Consider the following 20,591-nt stretch of genomic DNA (forward strand, 5'->3'; position numbering starts at 1 on the left):
TTACATAAATTCTTCATAAATAAATAATTATTGTGGAATATGAAGCTTCTTGCTGTATTTTGGGGTGTTCTGCCTCCACTAGTTTTGAATGTTAGTAGTACCTTATGTTGAAGGTTATGACATAGGTAACTCCTAAAACCACCAAATAGATCCTAAATATACCACATTGGTGGAGATAAACATATTCTTCAGTTGATCAAAACAATTGAGCCCCAAAGCCAATAACCTAGTGTTGAGCTATAAGTTTTAGTGATACAGGATAAGAGCTATTCCAAGAAATTAGTATGAAGGAAACTGTTGATTCAGAAGGTTATGTATAAAAGCTCAAGCAAATATACTGATTGAATTGTATATTGAATTTCCACTTCCATTGGAACGTGGAGCTTTCTTATACCAACTTTGGTCATAAATGCAGTTTTAGGGAAGTCTTATTTCCACTGAAGAGATACATGTGTCTTGGAGAGCAGAAATACTGAAGGGTAAGACAGCTTCCAGTTTCTCTAATCAGTGACTCAGTGTCTGTTTTGCTTCTGCTATTTAACAGAAGGACTCTGATGCCAATGATGCTGTAGAACAGTTATTTCTTGTTGTTGTGGCTATTGATTTTGGCACAACATCCAGTGGCTACGCCTACAGCTTCACCAAGGAACCAGAATGTATTCATGTAATGAGGTAAGGGCTGCAATGCAGCATTTAGTTTTCGATCACGATAACACAGATTGTCTGCAGTAGCTATAGATATTTTCTGCAGGAGCCTAAAGTGTCTATATTTGTCTAGTGTTGCCACAGTGTACAACTTTCTCATGGTTATAGGTTTTTTTGTATCTTGTTGTATTCTAATTTGCTATTATTGATTTTAATTGATGTGAACACAACCTCTCTCTGTTATTTTGATGATTTTGATTTTTACCAGATGACATGAGTAAAAGGAGGGATCAGTGAGTATTTAGAATTCAGGGAGCAGCGATAATTAGTAAGTCAGGATGCCCTTATCGCAGAGATTGAGAGAAACTACCCATTCATTAAGGGTCATAACACTTCCCAGAAGCTGCCTGTCCACTGGAATCATGCTTGTATACAGTTGTGTACGACACTTAGTTACTTGCACCCAGAAACTGGTAGTTCATTTGGCTGATTTAAGCTTTTTAGCATTAAATTTGAATCAAATATCTGATAATAAGCCAGTGTTAGTGGAACATAAGCAATCAAAAGGCTTGAATGTGAAAATTACATTTTGATGTGAGATCTGTTCTCTATTATGTGTATGTAAGGGACAGACTTTAGATGCTGTTATGTAGTTTTTTTATTTTTTTATTAATTAAATCAATACAATATAAATCTATGCATAGAAATCTAATGCAATCACTATTACAGTAGGTACCTGAATAGGGTGCCCTAGAGACTATTTTTATAGTGTTTTATAGTGTTTTGTAAAACGTTTTTTTTATAATAAATACCCTGTACAATTCTTATTAAATTATCTTTACAGTTCCTATAATGTAACAAGACCAAGGTATAGATAATTTCAGACATAAACAAGATATGTGTGAAAAGCTTAGTCATATAAGTTCTTCTAAACAAAGCTGCTGTTATAGCAGTAGTAATGTATTATTTTAGTGCTGTAAAACAGAACAAAAGGGCAAAAAGACTAACTTCTTGTATTCCAGTGTGCTATACTGTAATTTTTCCTGTCAGAGATGCTAGCTGAGTGCAGCTCTCTAAATCTCAGCAGACAGTATTGATAGTGCAGTCAGTCTGCGTAGCTGGTTTGTATACGGTCGCAAAGTATTTCAGAGATCTGAGGCAACTGAGTGATTTGAAATGCTGTCTAAAGGGAGGTAAGTTTGGAATGGTCTTACACCATCCATTTGCAAAGATACATACCATTTTCAGTACAGACCAGTAGTGCTTCAAGGCCTTCTCTGCATCCCATCCATCTATTGTTCTCTGAACAGCACAGGAAGCTGCACGGTGCTTGAAGTCAAAGGGCAGGCTGCGTGTTGCTGTCTCAGCCAGGTTACAGGGTTGTCAAGTCAAAACCCACGTTTATCAATTCCCGTTCTCTTTTGACAGCAAATAATTAATCAAATTTCTTAAAGAAGGTGGATGCAACAAGGGAAGACATCTCTGAAGCTGTTCTTGAGCAAGCCTAAATCCTATATACTGTGCTGTTCCTATAATTTGTGTGATTTTATTATGTGAAATCACTGCTGTTTCTATGGATATCCTTTAAGCACTTTGGACTAAAATTTTACCTTAGGACTTGCTGTTTGATTCACACTACACAGACTAGATAAATTACAGACTAGATTCTCCTTCGAGGGTACCAGATTTCCTTCTGTCCCTTTCACTGAGACACTGGAATCTAGGTGCCATGTGGCCAGCTGAGAGTATGTTCCAAATCTTGATTGACATTTTATTTCTTACAGTTCAAAACACCATATTTTGTTCCTTGTGCAATAATGTTAGCATGATTGTGATTTCAGACCTGTGTAGATATTATGTAACATACTGTTATAAAAAGAAATTAAAGAAATTAATTCATCTATTTCCATTTCCAGCAAGAAGGGAGGAACTTTTTATTTGGAGGGGGGGCGGGGATCTATGCAGGCTTCCAACAGGTATTTCAAACAATGGAAAATATTTTCATACTAGCAATGGCCCCTGCCCCATAAATAAATATTACTGACAGGGAAGGATTTAAGGGAAGATAGAGCTGAAACTGAATTATGAAATAATGTATATAATATTTATATATATAATTAAATGATGAAATTCACATGTAAAGAATGGTGTATATATATCAAAATAAGGCTTCAGTAGTTCAGAAGGTATTAAGAGGTTCAAACTCTGTATATAATGAGGCTTACATGTAGGATAATTTACAAATATTTCAGCAGAGTATATGTAACTTCCCACCCTCACTCGAGAATGTTTACACTAAAATAAAGCATACCAGTGATGCATGGTCCTCTTTGCTTCCTAACATTTTTTCTACCTTCCCTCTTTAGTGTTGATCCTTTCCAGACATTTAGATTTCTGACTGCTTTTTAACAAAGCTGCTTTTCTGTAAATGTCTGAATGAAGCCTAAGATGGGTTTATTTAGAAGGTCCTGCTTCAGGAGAGGGTGAACACACAGGGCTTTAGTACCAAATTTGACTGTAGTGTCAGCAAAGTTGTGATTATAGTTGTGTAATTACTAGACAAAGTATGTCATGTTTTTGACTGTGTGTTTATTGGCTGTGATGCCCAGTTCTTTAAAAAAAAGAATTTATAGAGATTGACCTAACAAAGTTCTTCAAGCATATACTTAGCTTTAAATGTATGAGTACCCTCACTCACTTCAGTAGAATAAAGCATGTGTTTGGAGTTGGGCGTGTGTTTCTAGATGATCGATGGATGACTTTACCTTGATTGTGTAACATTAGTGACTGTTTTATCAATTGTAGGTAATATTTCACACCTGTCAACTCTTGCTAGTTCCCCATGGCTTCTGTAAAGATAGTTGTGGTTACCTTCAGGCTCCTGTGGCAGAGTAGAAAGAAGTACGTGTCACAATAAGTGCTATTTTTTCCGTACCTTGAGACTTTGAGTAAATGGATATGAACAGCCTTGCCATGAGTTCAGCAAGCACTTCGGCAGGCAGGGCAGTGCCAGAGCTGTAATCAGACAATTTGGTGCTGTAGAATGAGTTAATAATGTCTCCTTTGATGGGAATACATGAGATCTTACACAGTTTTGAAAAACTCCTGTTGATTGATATGCACTTATGTGAAGTTATAAATGTTTTAAATAGCAACAAACTGAATGTGATTATTTCACAAATGGAGAAAAATAAATGGAAAACCACATGTGATTATGAAACAAATTACAACCTGTCTTTGGAAGGAGGGAGAATGTGGTCTTTTTTCAGTGTAACTTTACTTCAACCTTCAGATTTTTCCTTTTCCATCTCCTCCCTGTTTGATTGTAATTCTTGGCAGACACATGCTTGCCCTTCTTCTGCATACACACTCCTGGTGGCATTCGGCTGCGTTTTGATGACCCCACTGCTTTGTTTCCTTGACTGTTATGCTGCAGCTCTGGATCAAATTCTCATCACTCTGCACGGATCACTCTCTTTGCTCTGTGTGTTAGCCAGGTCCATGTGTAAGGAAGGGCACTTCTCTAACCTTAGTATAACCTTGTGATCCTTTCCACACTAACTTTCCTCTTGTCTCTATTTTCAGTTTTAATATACAGTCAGATCCTCTGTGGCTATAAACCAGTCTACACTGCACTGCTGAGCTGCTCCGCTTTATATCAACCTAGGAACTGGTCTCGTCTGTCTGAATTTAGGCAGAAATCTACTTTGGGTTCTGCTTGAATACATTTTAAGCTCTGGCTTTGCTTTGAGAAAATATCCCCCATGTTTATTAGAGTACTGCTGACTTGTATTAGGCCATGCTCTTAATAGACTTTTTTTTTTTCTTTTTTTCCCCTAAGAGCATTATTACCATCATTTCTAATACTTGGACCATGAAAGAAAGCTGCAAATGAAAGTGTTGAAATCCTAGCCCTCCTGACTGGAGTGAAGCTAGGGCTCCACCTGAGAAGAGGGTTGTGGTCAGGAGTTACCATGCACGTGCCTTTGACTGCAGGTGCTTCTCTCTAGAAAAGATGTCACACAGGAATATTTTTAAAGGTCTGATTGCAAATAGTAAAGTCGGACTTCCCCTTCTGTGTCCTTATTGCTCTTTCTGAGACAGAACAGTAATACAGGCTGAGAACTTTAGAACTTGCTGAGCAATTACCGTGTCTAGTTTCCATCAGAAATTCATCAGCAAGTGAATATCCAGTTCTCTAGGTGGCTTTGAAAATTTCAGCTCATACCACTGAGCATCAATTTGTCTTCATTTAAACTGCATCTGAAGTGTACTTATCCCGGAAAGAGAAAATGTGCCTAGCCATAAAGAAAAAGAAAGAAGTATTGTTATTAGCCACATCCTATTTATGGAATTTCCCACCAGTGACTCAGAATGAATCATTAATAATTCCAAGCGAAAACGATACCAGTGTGTCTCCTCTCTGCTTGCAGCGAGTGTGTGGGATTTACATTTTGATAAAATAGGCAGTGTTTTGTGTTCATGAGCTGTGAGATCCCAGCTTCTACACGTTGGAGCCATATGTTTGCTGGAACACCTACTCAAAGATTTTGGAGTTGACCGAGTACATCTCTAGCAACAAGTCAGAAGAAATGACCTGGAGCAGAGCCCTTGCTAGCTGATAATAGCTCAGGGGCTGAGCAGTGGGACTAGAGAGGTTTAGGAGAGTTTTTCCAAGAATTTGAAAGTGGGAAACATTCCTCTTCTCATTACGCTGTTTCTGCTTTCAGAGCAATGGAACTGCCGTCTGCACTGCAGTGACTTCATAGACACATGGTTCCCTACCATTGCTGCTGATGATGCAAAAAAGGGTAGATTTTGCTCTGTTCATTCTAGTTGAATGATCTGAAGGGTTCCCAGCACTTTAGAAGATCCCGTTCCTTGTTACTTTGCCAAGTATTAACCCCTTAGATTACAGTTTTCCATGTCAATTGTCTGCTTTGGTCTGGAGGTCAATTAATTTTCAATTGGTTCAACTGTTTCTGAGTGTGAAATGGGAAAGAAGATTTTTTTTTTTTGTACATAATCTTCTTATGTCACGTAAACAAGTAGCAAGGAACAAGGCAATCTTTTTGTGCTTCTGAACAAGGACTTTGGCAGTAATATCTTATGAAAGTGTGTTTTGCTATCTTTAGAAGAAAGCAATCAACATGTGGTTTAATAATGAATGCAGTTGCCTGAGTGATCTTAACTTGGCTCCTGTTTGAGCTGCATTATGATTATGTCTGATAGCATAAAGCAGATTTTCCACTGATGCCATTTTAAGAAAATGTTTTCTGGTAAGTGTTTGTTTCCCATGCTGAAAGTACTTGTATATGGGGTGAGGAGGAACACTAATGCCAATTTCTTGTTCTTCCATTCTGCTTTTTTTGTGATGGAGAAGACAAGAATGCTCACAGCTCTCTTTCTGGTACAACTTTCTACTGTCTGACCTTGCTGTCCCACCGTTCCCCCCACGCTCAGTTCCAGCTGTGTTTAATGGTTGTTCCCATATTCAGCATTCTTACTTATTTCCTTATCCATTCTATGAAAGAAGCCTTATGTTGCTTTCATCTTAATACCTTTGTGCTTCTTGGATCTTCCTGAAGATGCCTTCACAATCTTGATAAGGTAGAATAGTTTTATTCACCAATTTAATGGATGGTGATGAGAGAAATGGTTCAGTTTTTATAAGATACTTGGGGGTTGGGAGGAGTCTGCCTCATTTTTGACAGACTAAAATTTTTACAACATTTTTGGGCATTTAAAACACAAAATCTATCAACTTCAGGTGAGTACAAAGTGCAGTGAAGAGAACTCAACATCTGCAGACGTGTCTTCAGAGTTTCAGGTGTCTGAGAAATCAAGCACGTGGAGAGGTGTTGGTTGAACTGGCTTATCTTGCTTTAGAGAGCATTCTGTGACAGAAGCAGGGATTTAATCAACTTCTCTACAGTGGTGTTCAGCTGATTTAAACAGGTCCCTAATTCAAAATGGGGAAAAAAAAAATCCTGTACAAGGAAGCATTCATGGAGTCTGATTGACAATTGTGTAGGCCATTTTGAAGATTTGGGTTTTCATTCATTGTGTTCTTGGATAATTACTTGATTTTTTTTTTTTTCCTTACAGTATTTATTACATATGTATGTTTAATTTGCAAATGCAAGTGTAATACTGTTTCCTTGTTAATTGTGTGTGGCTTACTTCAGGGAACCTATATTCTTATCAAAGACAGTATGATTATGTTATTAAACGTTATACAACTAACTGCAAAATTTATTGAATTCTCTGAAATGAAAATTACAGTTCTCTTTTCTTGGATATTAATAAAAACACTTGTTTTTGGTATTATAAGGATTGAAATTAGTATTTTTGCAGGGCAAAGTGGTGCGTGCAATCTGTCAGCAGATTGTTTTCTCATGATATACTGTTTTTTCTGCTGCTCTAAACATTAGTATCACTGACTGAAGCTGTTTCACTTGTTGGATAGACGATGGGAAGGTGGAGATCCTGGCGTCTCCAATCAGAAGACACCAACTACTATTCTCCTAACGCCAGAGAGAAAATTTCATAGCTTTGGGTATGCAGCAAGAGATTTCTACCATGACTTGGATCCCACTGAATCAAAGCACTGGTTGTATTTTGAAAAGTTTAAGATGAAGCTACATACTACTGGTGTAAGTAATAAGCAGTTCTCTTGGTTGATTGTGCATTTGCTACTCAAATTATCTTCCTGTGGACACTACTAGATTTTTGTCTTAAGATTATCAACTAGATGTGAAGTAGTTCTGTTTCTAAGTGTAGAGAGTAAATAAAGTAAATTTAACTCTTGGGTTAACATTATGATTCATTTTGCTTCTCACTGCATTTGGCAAGTGCATTTTGCCAGCCTTCTTTCTAGATCTTAGAAGTTCAATATCGGCTTTCCTGAGATCTTCATGTCCTAATTTTCCTGGGTGAAATCCATAGCTGTCTAGGGAGTCTGCCTGAGGTTGATTTGTTTTATAAATTTACTCAGAAAGCAGAAATGGAATGTAAGAGCTGTACTGAACTCTAGCACAGAGGAGTAAATTTACCCAGAGTTTATTGTCAAAACTGCAAGTGCAAATCATGTTGTTAATTTGAAATTATTCCTACTGATTACATTTTTGTCTTTAAGCCATTCTAGAGTTTTGGGACTTGGCCAGGACTTTCTATATTGAGGTGTTTTCTGGTTTCATATGTTGGTAGGAAGCCAAAAATCTGTGCTTTTAACTCTTATCTTGGATTAAATATCTTGCTTATGCAGCTTTGATGCAATTAATTAGAGATACATTTATTGTAATTATTTAATGTTTAGTCCACTCTCTCTGCCTGCAGTTATCTGCAGACGTGGTGGGTGTTTAAAAACAAAGTCTAAAATAAGCAGCAAATGTCATGTTTCAGGAAATTCGAGTGATGAGTTAGGTCCTCTTCAGAACAATTTTGTCACTTTTTCCTAACCAGGTGGATAATGAAGAATTCCCTTTCCTCAAGCAGTGGGAATTAATTTCTTGTTTACCTTTTCCTTTTAATAACTTCCAGTTATTTTCTTTCATGTAGAATCTTACCATGGAGACAGACCTGACAGCTGCAAATGGCAAAAAAGTCAAAGCACTTGAGATATTTGCTTACGCTCTGCAATACTTTAAGGAGCAGGCATTAAAGGTAGGATAATGCTTCCTTATCTAGATTTTCTGCATTTATAATTGGTATAAATGTGGGCCTAACACTTCTAACCTTGCCAAGCTTTGACCTCAGTAGTATTTGATGTAAACAAAACAAGGCAGCTGTAGAAACTCCAGGCAGGCTGTGGACTCTAGAGAGCTCACAATAGCCTCAAGTGATTTCCCCTTACACAGGCGAAGCTAGATTCAATAATAGTAAGTATATCACCAAGATGTAGAGTTCTGAATATCTTCTTACTGGCTTAAATATTTTCTACTGCTGTTTTTAATGAAAAAAACGTTGATTTGAAAAGAAAATGTAAAAGTGAAGGAGCTAAAGCTCAGGAATTAAATTTGAGACTGGGTCATGTCCTTGTCCCCTACACTTCTGCTGCTGGGATGATGGATTGTTCTGTCTTCACACAAGATTCTCTCTCATGTTGAAGAGTTAACACTGTGAAACACAATAGGGTAGGCACCTACTGGTACCAGTCTCCTGTCTCAATCTTTATCTTCACTGATTAAGCAAAGGGAGTCAGATGAGCTGGATTTATTTTGTAATAGAAAGATTATTAAAAGCTCATTTACAATTTGGTGGTTTGAGTCTCACTGTAAGTCTGTACAAAGATGACCTGCTGAAGTGAGCAAGCCAGCTAACCTAGTGGAATTAGTGTAATTATGCCAGTGCAGTGATCTGTACAGGCCACTTGATTGCACTGAGAGGTTCAGTCTATTCACCTACGTGGAATTCTGCACTAGCACAGAAATATAGCCTCTGTTGTCCAAACCAACTTAACTACCTGTGCACAACACTCCTTTATTCTCTTTCACACAGTTAAACTGTAGCATGTGTGCCAAAGAGCCCCGATTAGGCTATGGTATTTTGGCCCTGTGTTGATCCTTTCCAGGAATGAATTTCATGTTGTTGTGCTATGAGATGGTATTTGGTTGCCCTGATCCTGAATGCACATTTATGTGGAAAATCTAACAAGCATTAAGGAGAACCAAAAAGTAAGACAGACATCTGTTGGAGTTTAATTTGTAAATTCATACTGTGTTCTCATGTACTGCCTCCATTTATGTTGCTGCTTTCCCCCCCGACCCCTTACTGTGGCTTGTGTTGGTAGAGCAAATGCATTTTATTTTCCATTTCCCATTTGAAAAGTTACAATACTAATTTCTTGTAACATTCTTCTTGGATCACAAGTTGTTTGTTTTTTTTTTTGTATTCTCCTGTGAAATACATGTCCCCAGTAAACAGTTTTTGAGATGTAAAATCTCGTGTAAACAGTCAAATGTGACTTAAGTACACATTGGCTTCCAATGCACCACTGTAACGTCAACATAAGCATAGAAGTTGCTGGGTCAGATCAGAATCTTCATTTAAGCAAGCATTGTTTAAAATAACCTTGTTAAAAAAAACAACCTACTTTTTTGAATGGGTTTAATTTATTCTCTGTGAGATCTCATTCTATTCTTTATGGTGACAGAGAAATAATCCCATCGTTACAACTCAAAATTCTCATCTTGTCAAAGACTGTATTTAACTAGATTTTGGAGCTGATTGTGGAGTCACAGACCTGGACCTGCTCATAGTCTGGGGAAATTCTCAGTAAATAGGAACGTTGTTGGATACAATCCTGTATATTTACTCTGCTGCTTGTTCAGGTCTACATCCTTTCTTGATGTTAATAAATAAATCTCTGTGACTTGTGAGTTCATGCTGAAACTAATTAGACAAGTGATGTAAATTAACTGTTACTTTAGACTATAATCCGTCCAGTCCTAGTGCCCTGTGCAGTATAAAGGTATTACTTTTCTAGCATGGATTTTTCAGCTGCAGCATAGCTAAACAAACACAACACCTTGGCACAGCACATGCAGAAACATTTTTTTACATTCTGAAGGCCCGTTGTTCACCTTTCTGAACCTTTCCCTGTTTGGATGGAAATTTAGATAGGACATATGGTAGTGACATTTTACTTGGAACCTTTCCCAAAACATGTCAGTATATCACCTAATTTGCAAATGCAATACAGACTTTCCTCTTTTTAGGAGGGGAAAAAAAAGGACAATAAAAGAGCTAAAGTAGTCTTAAGTGTTTGCTTGAAGCAAAATTTTCAAGGAGCAATCAGTCATTTTTTAAAGGGTTTAAAAGTAACTTCCCCTTGTTAACTGAGTTGTAAAAATTTGATTTAAAGGTAAGTGATATATAAAGAAGTCATTGAAAAATCCAGATTGTAAAACGTAATGTTTGTCAATGATACCTCAAATATTTTTCTGTGTTTTAATCAAGGTGGAAGTGTGAATTCTTCGAGCTAACAGCAAAAACCACACTGTGACTAAGAATGTACATAAAGATTCTATAATATTCATCAGTGCACGAGCTGCTTTTGGAAAAACTAACTTTTCTATGTTAAGCAGTAAACTTTTCTGTAGGCCTCCTTTAGAAGGCATCAACCCTAATCCCAGCTTTTGGCACAGTAAAGCATTCTTGACAGGTTGGCAATAATTCTGATTTGTAGCATAGAAGTAACAGCAAAAAAAAATTGAAAAGAGAAAGTTACTGTTACTGCAGCCAGTGGAAAATAATGTTTTCTTATACAGTTGACACCCATCATTTTGCATTCACCTCTATTTTCCTTTTATTTAGGAGCTCAGTGACCAAGGAGGCTCAGATTTTGAAAACACTGAAGTGAGATGGGTTATTACAGTGCCTGCTATTTGGAAGCAGCCTGCAAAGCAGTTTATGAGACAAGCTGCCTACAAGGTAAGATTACAGGTTGAGTGTATAAATGCCTCTTTAAAGCCTTAGCTGATAAGCTAAATGATAAACTGTATTTGGGACAATTAGCTCTAGTATAAACTGTAGAAAAATGGTCTAGAAAATGGTCACACTAGAAACATTGAAAGAGAAGTTAACTCTACTAAGTGGTAGCTTTAAGTCATAAGCATAAGTCGATATGCTCTTAAATGCCTTTTTCTTTCTATTTACTTTTATATATTGCTGTCCCTCATTGCAGACTGATGTTTTAGTCATCTTGTACACTATATTCCTGTGGAATTCAGGGCACATGAAACAGATGCACTTTTGAGACCCAAGGGAAAGCTGATTTTAAAATACTGGACACAGTTTTGTTTTGTTATTTTCTTTAGGTCATCACAGACTTTTAAAGATTTTTTTTTTTTTTTTTTTTTTTAAAAAAAAAAGGAAGAGGGGGGAAAGCAAAGAGCCTCCTCAGTGGGACTTTTTTTCCTGTTCCCATTTTCCCACAGTAGGAATGAAAGGACTGTGAACCGGATAGTCTGGATATAAAATTAAATTCAAACGTTATTTTCACCACTCAGAGGTTTATCTGCATTTAACCCTTTCCTCCCAGGCTCCCCAAATATCTGCACTTTCCATATGCACGTCCTTTATTTAAAATTCAGTTTGCATCTTTAATACACAGGATGCACACTTTCTTCTGTTCCTCAGGATATTCCATTTTTCACTTTGTTTTATTTATTTTTGGACAGAGGCTTGCGTAACCCATTGGCAGCAGCCACACGATACACAGTTTATACAATATCTAGTAGTCATGAGTAATTTGCAGAGCGCTGCTGGGAAGCACCCAGATTTTTCTAACTCTGTTTCTAACTATCTCTAATGTTGAGCAACATTTTTCTTAACAGTCTTTATTGTGGGATTGCTAATGCTAGTGCCAGAAGCAAAACACTCTTAAAGTTCTGATGGAACGACACGGTTGTAGGTAAATCTGAAACACTAGAGACCCATTCATTATCTTTGTATATTGTTGTCTGCCTGCTGTCTGTGTGCATGTGTGCTCGTGAACCGGGAGCTGTGCAAGGAGAAGGGCAGGGTAAAGGTAGATCTTTTGGCATTTCTCATTTGTGGCACAATGGAATGTTGTTAATTAGTGTCTGTGTCTGTGGTTGTGTCTGTAATTGTGTACTTCTATCGACAAGCTTGATAAATAGCAAGGACTGACAAGTCTTTTAACTCGGGGTGTGTGATCAATTGCAGGAAAATGTAAGAGTTTAGGGAAGTAATTTATGTTTACTTGACACACGGTTGATTTTTTTAAAGTAATGGGGATGAAGAAAGAAGTACAGAAAGCAGGGAGTTCTTAATTGCTGTTCAGTCTTTCAGATTCCTGTTGCTGGATCCAACATGTCCCTCAAACAGTATGTACAGACGGATCAGAAGTTGCAGCCCTTGTTGCTAGCTGTTGGAACATGCAAGCATCATGAAATGAGAGATAGTTGGCATAAGAGTAATCAGGGTATCAAGGAGAGAGAAGTATGAAAAGGCAGTGGTAGAAACTTTGTTACTGGAACCACACTGAAGTACAACCACTAGTCTAAGCTGAGACTTAACTAGTGGGAAATGTTAGTGAGCTGTGGAAATTTGCTTGAGTAATCTGTGGCAAGTAATGTAGCTCTAAGAGAACAAAGATACGAACTTCAGTCATTAGACCAGGACATAAAGCCCAGCCATTCTGCAATGGTTAGGTATTTGTCTAGGCAAAGCTTAATATTGCATGGAATTAATGAAATCAAGTAGGAAGTGTTGTAGATCTGCTTCTGCACTCAACATCCATCAGCTTTGGTACAGCCTACAATCTCAGTGCAACCCTGACATCCCCTCATCTCTGTCTTGCCTTAAACAAAACATTGCTAACCTGGAACTCTTAATCTGCCCAAGGGCTCCCGTGAGATTCGCTTCCAGCTGCTGTGCTGCTTTCTCATTTGAATGAGTAATCTGGGTGTTCCCTTCAGCTCACAGTTCTTCCTCTCTCTTTCCATCCAGCCTATCAAAATCCTGCTAATTCTGTCTGCATGACAGCTTTTCCTGTCTGGACATAATGCTGAGTTTTCATCAAAGCTGTTACAGATTTTGCATCCTGGTTACTGCAACATCGTTGTTTTGGCTTTGGCAACTGTAATCTGGCCTGGTTTGTATCTCTTCAGACTATTGCTGCTAAAGGGTTTTGTAGCTTCGTATTTGACAGGCAATCAAACCTACATTTCACTCCTTCATCTGTGTAATCTCAGACAGAAGCTGCATGTCATGGACATGAACATCTGTAATGCTAACTCATTTTCCTCCTCTCAAACTCCCTCTAAAATGCATTTTTTCTTTTTTCACACCTGCAAAAACTTGACTGTGATTGACCTATTTATGAAAATGCTCCTCATTGCTTCTGTTACCCTGCCTGCCCCATGTGTATTCAGCTGTTGCACTTTTTGTATCCTTAACTCTTGTTATACTTGAGTTGTTACCTCTTTGAAACAGGTATTTGTTTATTCTCATTTGTCTTGCTTTCTGAGGGGGCTTCCTGAAGGACTAAGTCTGGTAGGCTGTAGAGTTGCGTGTCTTTACCGCTTCACTTTGCTGAATCAAAATTGCTTTCTTCCTCAATAACATGGAATCATAGAATGGTTTGGGTTGGAAGAGACCTTAAAGATAATCTAGTTCCAACCCCCCTGCCATGAGCAGAGGCACCTTCCACTAGACCAGATTGCTCAAAACCTCATCCAACCTGTCCTTGAACACTTCCAGGCAGGGAGCAGTTCACAGACACTTCTTGTGTCTCTCATACTTAATTCCTATGTGTCCAGAGATAGTTCTTAAGCTGTGTGATACTTTTTGAGGTCTGGTCCCTTGGAGAGAGCTCTGTGGCAAGAGCAGAGTGTCATCTCTGTATGGCTGACTTTGGCTTAAGTTTCCTTTCCCAAAACAAGTCTGCTGGGATTAGTGTGCGTTGCATCTGTGTTCAATACATCCTGAATAATGACTCTTAGGATGCATCAGTCAGGTTTCTTATTGTGCCCCTGGGTGAAACAGAAGGCATCATAAATAGTGTTAACTTTTCTTGTTTCTGTGTCCTAGTTCTGTTTCAAATTCTTTGCTTTGGCGTAGTTCTCTCAGAAGTGCTGTATTTACCAGGCGTAGAAGGAATCCCATTCTCATGAAGAACTCTTATCGTGAGTAATAAATTCAAATTGCTGGTGTGTTTTCTTATTTTGGAGACCTTGTCAGAGTGGTACTGTTGGACAGCATGTGGGAGGACTCCATCCCAATCATGTGGGTGGGACCTGCCCTTATTCTTGTCCTTGCTGAAGCAGCCAAATGCAGCCTGCACTGAGCCTGAGGTTTAGACCTCAACATAAAAAGATGGCTTAGGTGTGGAGGTGAGACACTTCCTGCTCGTGAACATGGCCTGGAGCTTACAACCTCATCAGAGTGGCGTGTGAACATGGACACAAAACCAGGATCCCACCTCTGTGTCATCTGACTTTGTGCTGACACAAGAAAGTTCAGTGCTTTATTAGTCTTGTGTTACTGATGACAAAACTAAAACAAAGCAAACCCGTGTGTCCATGAATGGAAACAAGAAACTCTTAAAACTATTCAAGACCATTTCTGTAGAAATCCATTGAATCTGGGTAGGTGTGAATAGTTGGTTCAGTCTTAAGAGCGCTTTGCTGTCTTAATGTATTATTATTACTATAAGCAGCACTTTTAATCCCTTATCCAAATGAAATTCAGGCGCTGTAGATTATTAGAAGAACACAGGATCCAATATTCTTGGCAGAGTGTTTCTTTTCAGTAAAGGCATTCTTCCAGCTCATCTTTCAATACACATTCTTTGGGCACAGTAAGTGCAGAGCAGAGTCTGCAGGCTGGAATTCCTTGAACATGCCAGTAGGAATGAGGTTTTAAGGAAGGGTTTGGGGTGTGACAGGAGTATGTGAATGCAGAAGCTGTAAAAAAAGAAAGTAAAACATGGCATACCAAATGCACTCAGGGCAGAGCAAAGGAAAGGGAAGGATAGTGCATTTTTGTAAGCTTGCCTGAAATATTCTGTAGACTTACAAACATCAGTCAGCTGGTCTACTTAGAGATATTGAGGGTTCTCTTCTTCTAATATGAACTGTTGATTTTGAAATTGAGTTCTAGAGCTCTGAAGTAAATGTATCTTCCAATTACAAACGGCAAACCAAATAATTTGCACGGTAAACTCATATAAATAAACAGAGAGGCAGTTTAGGTTATAGGATTAAGTATATGAGCCTGGAATTCCAGAGGCTTTCTTTAACCAGCTCTTGTGCTGAATATTTATTAATGTTTTCATATCAGTTTCGTCATGGAATGCACATAAGGGAAACTATTTAACACATTGTGTTCCAGGGTTAAATTACATTAATCAGTACTAGCCTACTCTATAGAAACCTTCGGAGAAAAGTAAAACAACTTGATGAAAGAGTAATGTGATGACACATAAAATTCCTTACTAATAAAAACGTGATGTTAGGTATGTTTGCTTTTTTAAAAAAATGACTAGAGAAACTTAGCCAGATTGGTAACTGTGAAGCTGAGCTATGCTTATTGCTTTGGAAGTATTTTCTTTTGTACATAAAACACACACAACTGAAATTTATTTGTCTAGGCACAGGGTACCAGACTTCTGCTATAGACTACTTAAAAAGGCAATGATGTTCACTCATAAGCATTGGGAAGCTGGTGATTTCTTTGAAACAGTACTTGTTAGTGGAGGTAGACGAGGCAGAAGTGTGTTAATGAATCAACCATCCTGATTATTTGTAGCTTCTGGGGTTCTCTTTAGTCCATGCTTTCACTTTTGTGATATTAAGATCTTTTTAATCATAAAGATTAAATTGTTTATTAAGTAATGTGTTAGGGAGGATACTGCATCTTGTAGCTATGTTTAATTAGGAAAGGATAACTAATTGAGGAGTGAAGATTATGCAGTGGGAACTTAACACAGTGGGAAATGTGTACTAATTGATCTCAGTTTACAGATTTTAATTATCCAGCCAGGTTCACATGAAAACAGAGCCAATTGACAAAGCCATCTGCTAATCTTGTTCTGTACATTTCTGTTTGTCCACTTCTGTGGAACAAGTTGGAATATTTTGAGGTTTTATTTTTATTTTGTAAAGCAAGTAAAATAGGAAGTTTTTGTAGCATTTGAGGTAGGAGTAGGTAGATGGATCTGTGCTTGTCTTCTAAAACTGTGGAACATGTTTCTCAAGATCTTAGAAAATGCCTGAAAGGGCACTGGAGCCAACAGAAGTAGCCAACAATTAGAATCTTCCCTCTGCCTGGCAGAAAGACTGTGCTAGATGGGTTTTTCCAGTCATAAGAAAACAACAGTCTGAAAGTCTTTAAACTACAACCAAGAGGAGTGGGTGGCGTGATAGAGTCCACAAACAAATATAAATCAGTGTGGACAAGGTCTAAAACTAGTGGGTAGGATTGCTTGTAATAAGTTCATAGAAAGGGCAATGAAGGAGGATAATGGATCAGTCTAAAAGACATCTTAGGTGCCAGTATTCAGTTACAAAAAGAAAAGAAATGCAAGCTGAAAGTAGAACTATAGTGAAAAATATTAAGGCAAAATCAGAAAGCCCAAGGTACAAAATAAGATGTAACTAACAGAAAATAGCAAGCTCTGAGAAAATGTGCTGATCCAGTAGAGCTAGGAGACAGTACACAGGAGATTAAGTAAATCTCACAGATGCTTAAAAGTGGAATAAAATTCTCATTATGCAATGTGCAAGATCATAACCATAAGGACAAACTAAATAGCTTCGTGCTACAGACTGGATCTTCACTAATTCACAGATCTGTGTGGAGAAGATCCTCTGTGTACAAGGTGATCACCACGTGGCTGTCAGATGCCAATTTGACACCAAAATGGAAATGTAACTTCAGGATGTAGCAAGAGAAAGTTCCAGTAAAGATAAGCAACACTGTGCAAAGCTCTAGTTAGACCCCACCTATAGTATTATACATATTTCTATGAATGTTAACTAAATTAAAATATAGATAGAAAAGCTCTCTGCTTCATCCAAGGGAGAGAGTGTCTATCAAATTAATAAAAGGAGTAAGACTTTCTTTACTAATGTACCAACATATAGTTTTCTCTGTGAAGCTGCTCTCAGTCAGGGTCATTTGTGTCTATTAAAATCAGCCTGAGCCATAGGGACCTACAATGAGGATATTTTGAAACAAAGGAAAGAGGAGAGCCTGAAACACTCGGAGGATACTCAGAGTCAGGCTTTGCTATTGTGGTAACTGATGCATGCCCATGGTACAAAAAGCATTTCTAGACTCATATAACATGAAAAATTGAAAAGCTTCATGTTCTCATTCATTAAATGAGAATTTAATGGCTTCATTTTTCTAATGCATGCTAGTCATAAAACTTGCAACTAATGTCCTCTTGCACTTTGGGGGATAAAATATAATGCAGCAAAAAATTCTTGGTAACACCACTTGGAGCTAAGCTTGCATTTACCACACAACTGTGATCTGTGGCAACAGTCACTTGGGAGTGAGCTGCAGCAATATCACCCCAGTGGAAATATGGACTCAGTGCCACTGTGGTCCCATTTACCATCAACCTGTCAATGAACATGATCTCTCCCTTAGCATGTTACCGTTCAGCAATATATGAGTCAGCTTTAGTAGTGCTAATTTGGATTTATTTGTGGTCCCAATAATGGTGAAAATTTTGGAGGAAGGAAGGGGCAGGGGCATAACAAAACAAGCAATTTGGAGATTTTGTGTAGCCTGTTGTGCAAAGAAAAAAGCTGATGATTTCACAGTCTTGTGTTTCTTCCTTACCTTGTAAAGGATTCAAGATTCTTCCCTTTAGAAATTTATGTATACATATCTTGATTACTTCTGAGACTAAAACATGATAGACTAAATGTGATGTCCTAAGTAAGGTCTGCTGCAATTGTTGGTAATCTTTTCTGTCTCACAAATACAAGAAATCATTTTCTCTCTCATGAGGACCCAGAAAGCTTGTGCCTTGCCTGTATGTACCAAGAAATTATCTTTTTTTTCTTATCAGTGGTTCACAAAAGCTTTCTGAGGCATAGGCACAGGTAAACTGGAGAACCTTCTCCATGCATCATTAAACAAAAGAGGTTTTAATGCTGCTTCATGATTGGTAGCCAGTGGTTGTAATTCAGGTATTACCTTCCTGATGTTCCACTTTAATTCCTCAAGGCCTGCTTATCAGCACGTGCTACAATACTAAGTTCCAACCACTCTGCTCAGACATCCGCTTTTGGATTTGTCCATGTCACTGTTATAACCTATGAGTGTCACTTCTCTGCAAACTACAGAGCTCTCCTGTAGAAAAGTGAAGTGTAAATGGAAGAAGACATTTTTGGGTTTAAGATGGCAAGAGGAGTAATCCTCTCATCATGCCCCAAAGAGAAGGTAGTACTTCTATATCTCTGTTTCTGTCTGAAAAGCAGCCACTTCTAAAAATTCAGTTCCAGTGGGCATCTTCTGAAGGCAGTGAAGAACAGACACCCCTACCTGAGGGTATGTAGGCCCTCCTTTTCTGTCTTAATAAGGGCAACAGAATATTTTCCATTGGGAGATATTCAGAGCAGACTGCCATACAGTGCCAAATGGCAACTGAATTTTCACACCACTCCTCCCAGTAGTTGGCAAAAGGCAGCTGAGATACTTTTTGTTTCCACTGAAAGTGTTATATGGATGCACCTCCTGATGATGCAGGTTCAGGGGAGAAAAGAGAAAGCAGGAGGCTTATGACAGAAATATAGTTTCTGTGACTGCATCAGAAAGCATTCAGAGACCAGTGTATGTGGAGTTTTGGGTGCTGTCTTGTGCTGCTGGGAGATATGGCAGCTCTTGCCCATCTCTGTGCAGTCTGTTGAGAGCAGATGTGAACTCCCAGTGAACCAGCCCTGCTCCTGTGGCTGTGGCTGATGCAGATCTGAGCCCAGGCTCATGAGCTTGCTGAAGTATGTGCATGAAGAGGAGAGTCAAAGACTGAGGAGGCAAACCAGGCAGTGGTGTGTGGCAGTTCCTCCTGACCGTACTCCCAGACCCTCACATAGGTGCGGTGCACACTTTTCCCAATACTTTTATCTCTTTGATTTCCATCTGTCACCTTCGCCAAGACAGCACACTGATTCTCTCCTTCCACGTTAGCTCTCAGGTCTGCAGGGCCCTGTAAAACCTTGAAATCATCTTCATAGGAAGTTCAGCATGAATTGTCTTTCAAATGAATCAGCATGAATCGTCTAAACAAATAAGCAACAATCCTTCAAAAATTAAAGATGTATTTTTTCAATGAAAGTACAACTTTAGAATAAACAGCTTATACACATTTCTGTGTGATTTGCTCATCTTCTGCATGAGCAGTCTGACAGTTGTAAAGTAGCTCAAGATTGTCCCCAGGGCCTTTTTCTTTAAGTCATAGAAGATGTCTGCTAGTTTTGGGGTAGACTGATGTTCCCCTGTCAGAGCTGTCACAATACATTTTTAAATTATAAATATCCTCAGGTTTTTGAACTAAGACAAACCAGTTAAAAGACTTCCTCTGACTGCGAGAGGAGGGTGATGTTTTGGAAGGCTTGACAGAGAGGAGCCCTTTTTGTCAGCATTGTTGTTTTCTGCAAGAAGTCATATTTACCTTAGCATTTGGACTAGAAGTATAATCTTAATCCTTGTAACATATAGTGAATACTGTATTCTTTCAATATTCTGCATTTCTGTTAGTGTCACATATAGGAATTCAACAATATTTCCTGTTCTCTGTCCTCTAATTGCTCCTACTGTCCCAGGAGAGCTGCATATCTCCCTGTTATACTTCACAGAGCTTAGGGGCACTTGAGATTATCTGCTTCTCTTCCTTCTCTGGATTCCATTATGCATTTTAGGAGTTTCAAAGGTTTGTATTATAGCCTATATTTAGTAAATTGTATTGTTTATAAATTTAAAAAGTGAAATTATAATACAGAATCCAGAAGACATGATGACTATGGATTTTAATAGTAGAATCAAACAGTGCTTACAGTCCCAAGGAATTCCAAGTTCAGGTTGAAAATACAAAGAATAGATTATAAAAATAATGTATAAAATACAAAGTATAGAAATGCACAGGTAAAGCAATCTATACTCTTATCTGTGTAACAGCAAACTCAGGAAAAATAAATTGAGGCAGTCTGACCATGCTTAGCAGAGGCATTTATCTCAATAAGACAGCCTAGCCATCTATAACAAATTGGTTCATCTAATCAGTGACCACAGAAATGCAGCAGTTCTGACTGTAGCCAAAGGAACTCCACAAAATTCATTATTCGGAGTGTGCTGAAAGTAAACGTCACACTTCATTACAGTTCCAGGTGCCACATTTGTCTTTGTGCTTTTCAGAATGAGATAATGCCCTGGTTTCTAAACAGCCATTAGGAGGGAGCGAT

At 38.2% G+C, this 20,591-nt stretch overlaps 1 protein-coding gene across 1 annotated transcript in view; it reads left to right on the plus strand.

Moving 5' to 3' along the window:
• LOC104524001 (heat shock 70 kDa protein 12A) overlaps positions 1-20,591 on the plus strand; it is a gene marked incomplete at its 5' end in the record, with an annotated part of 42,658 nt that overhangs the window by 1,821 nt on the left and 20,246 nt on the right. The window contains 4 exons of the mRNA XM_010166744.1: positions 545-672; positions 7,115-7,301; positions 8,206-8,310; positions 10,963-11,079. Coding sequence (XP_010165046.1) covers positions 545-672; positions 7,115-7,301; positions 8,206-8,310; positions 10,963-11,079 — 537 coding nt within the window. The remainder of the gene's footprint in view (positions 1-544; positions 673-7,114; positions 7,302-8,205; positions 8,311-10,962; positions 11,080-20,591) is intronic.

Source organism: Antrostomus carolinensis, unplaced genomic scaffold (genome assembly GCF_000700745.2).
Source record: "Antrostomus carolinensis isolate BGI_N321 unplaced genomic scaffold, ASM70074v2 scaffold12154, whole genome shotgun sequence".
NCBI lineage: Eukaryota > Metazoa > Chordata > Aves > Caprimulgiformes > Caprimulgidae > Antrostomus > Antrostomus carolinensis.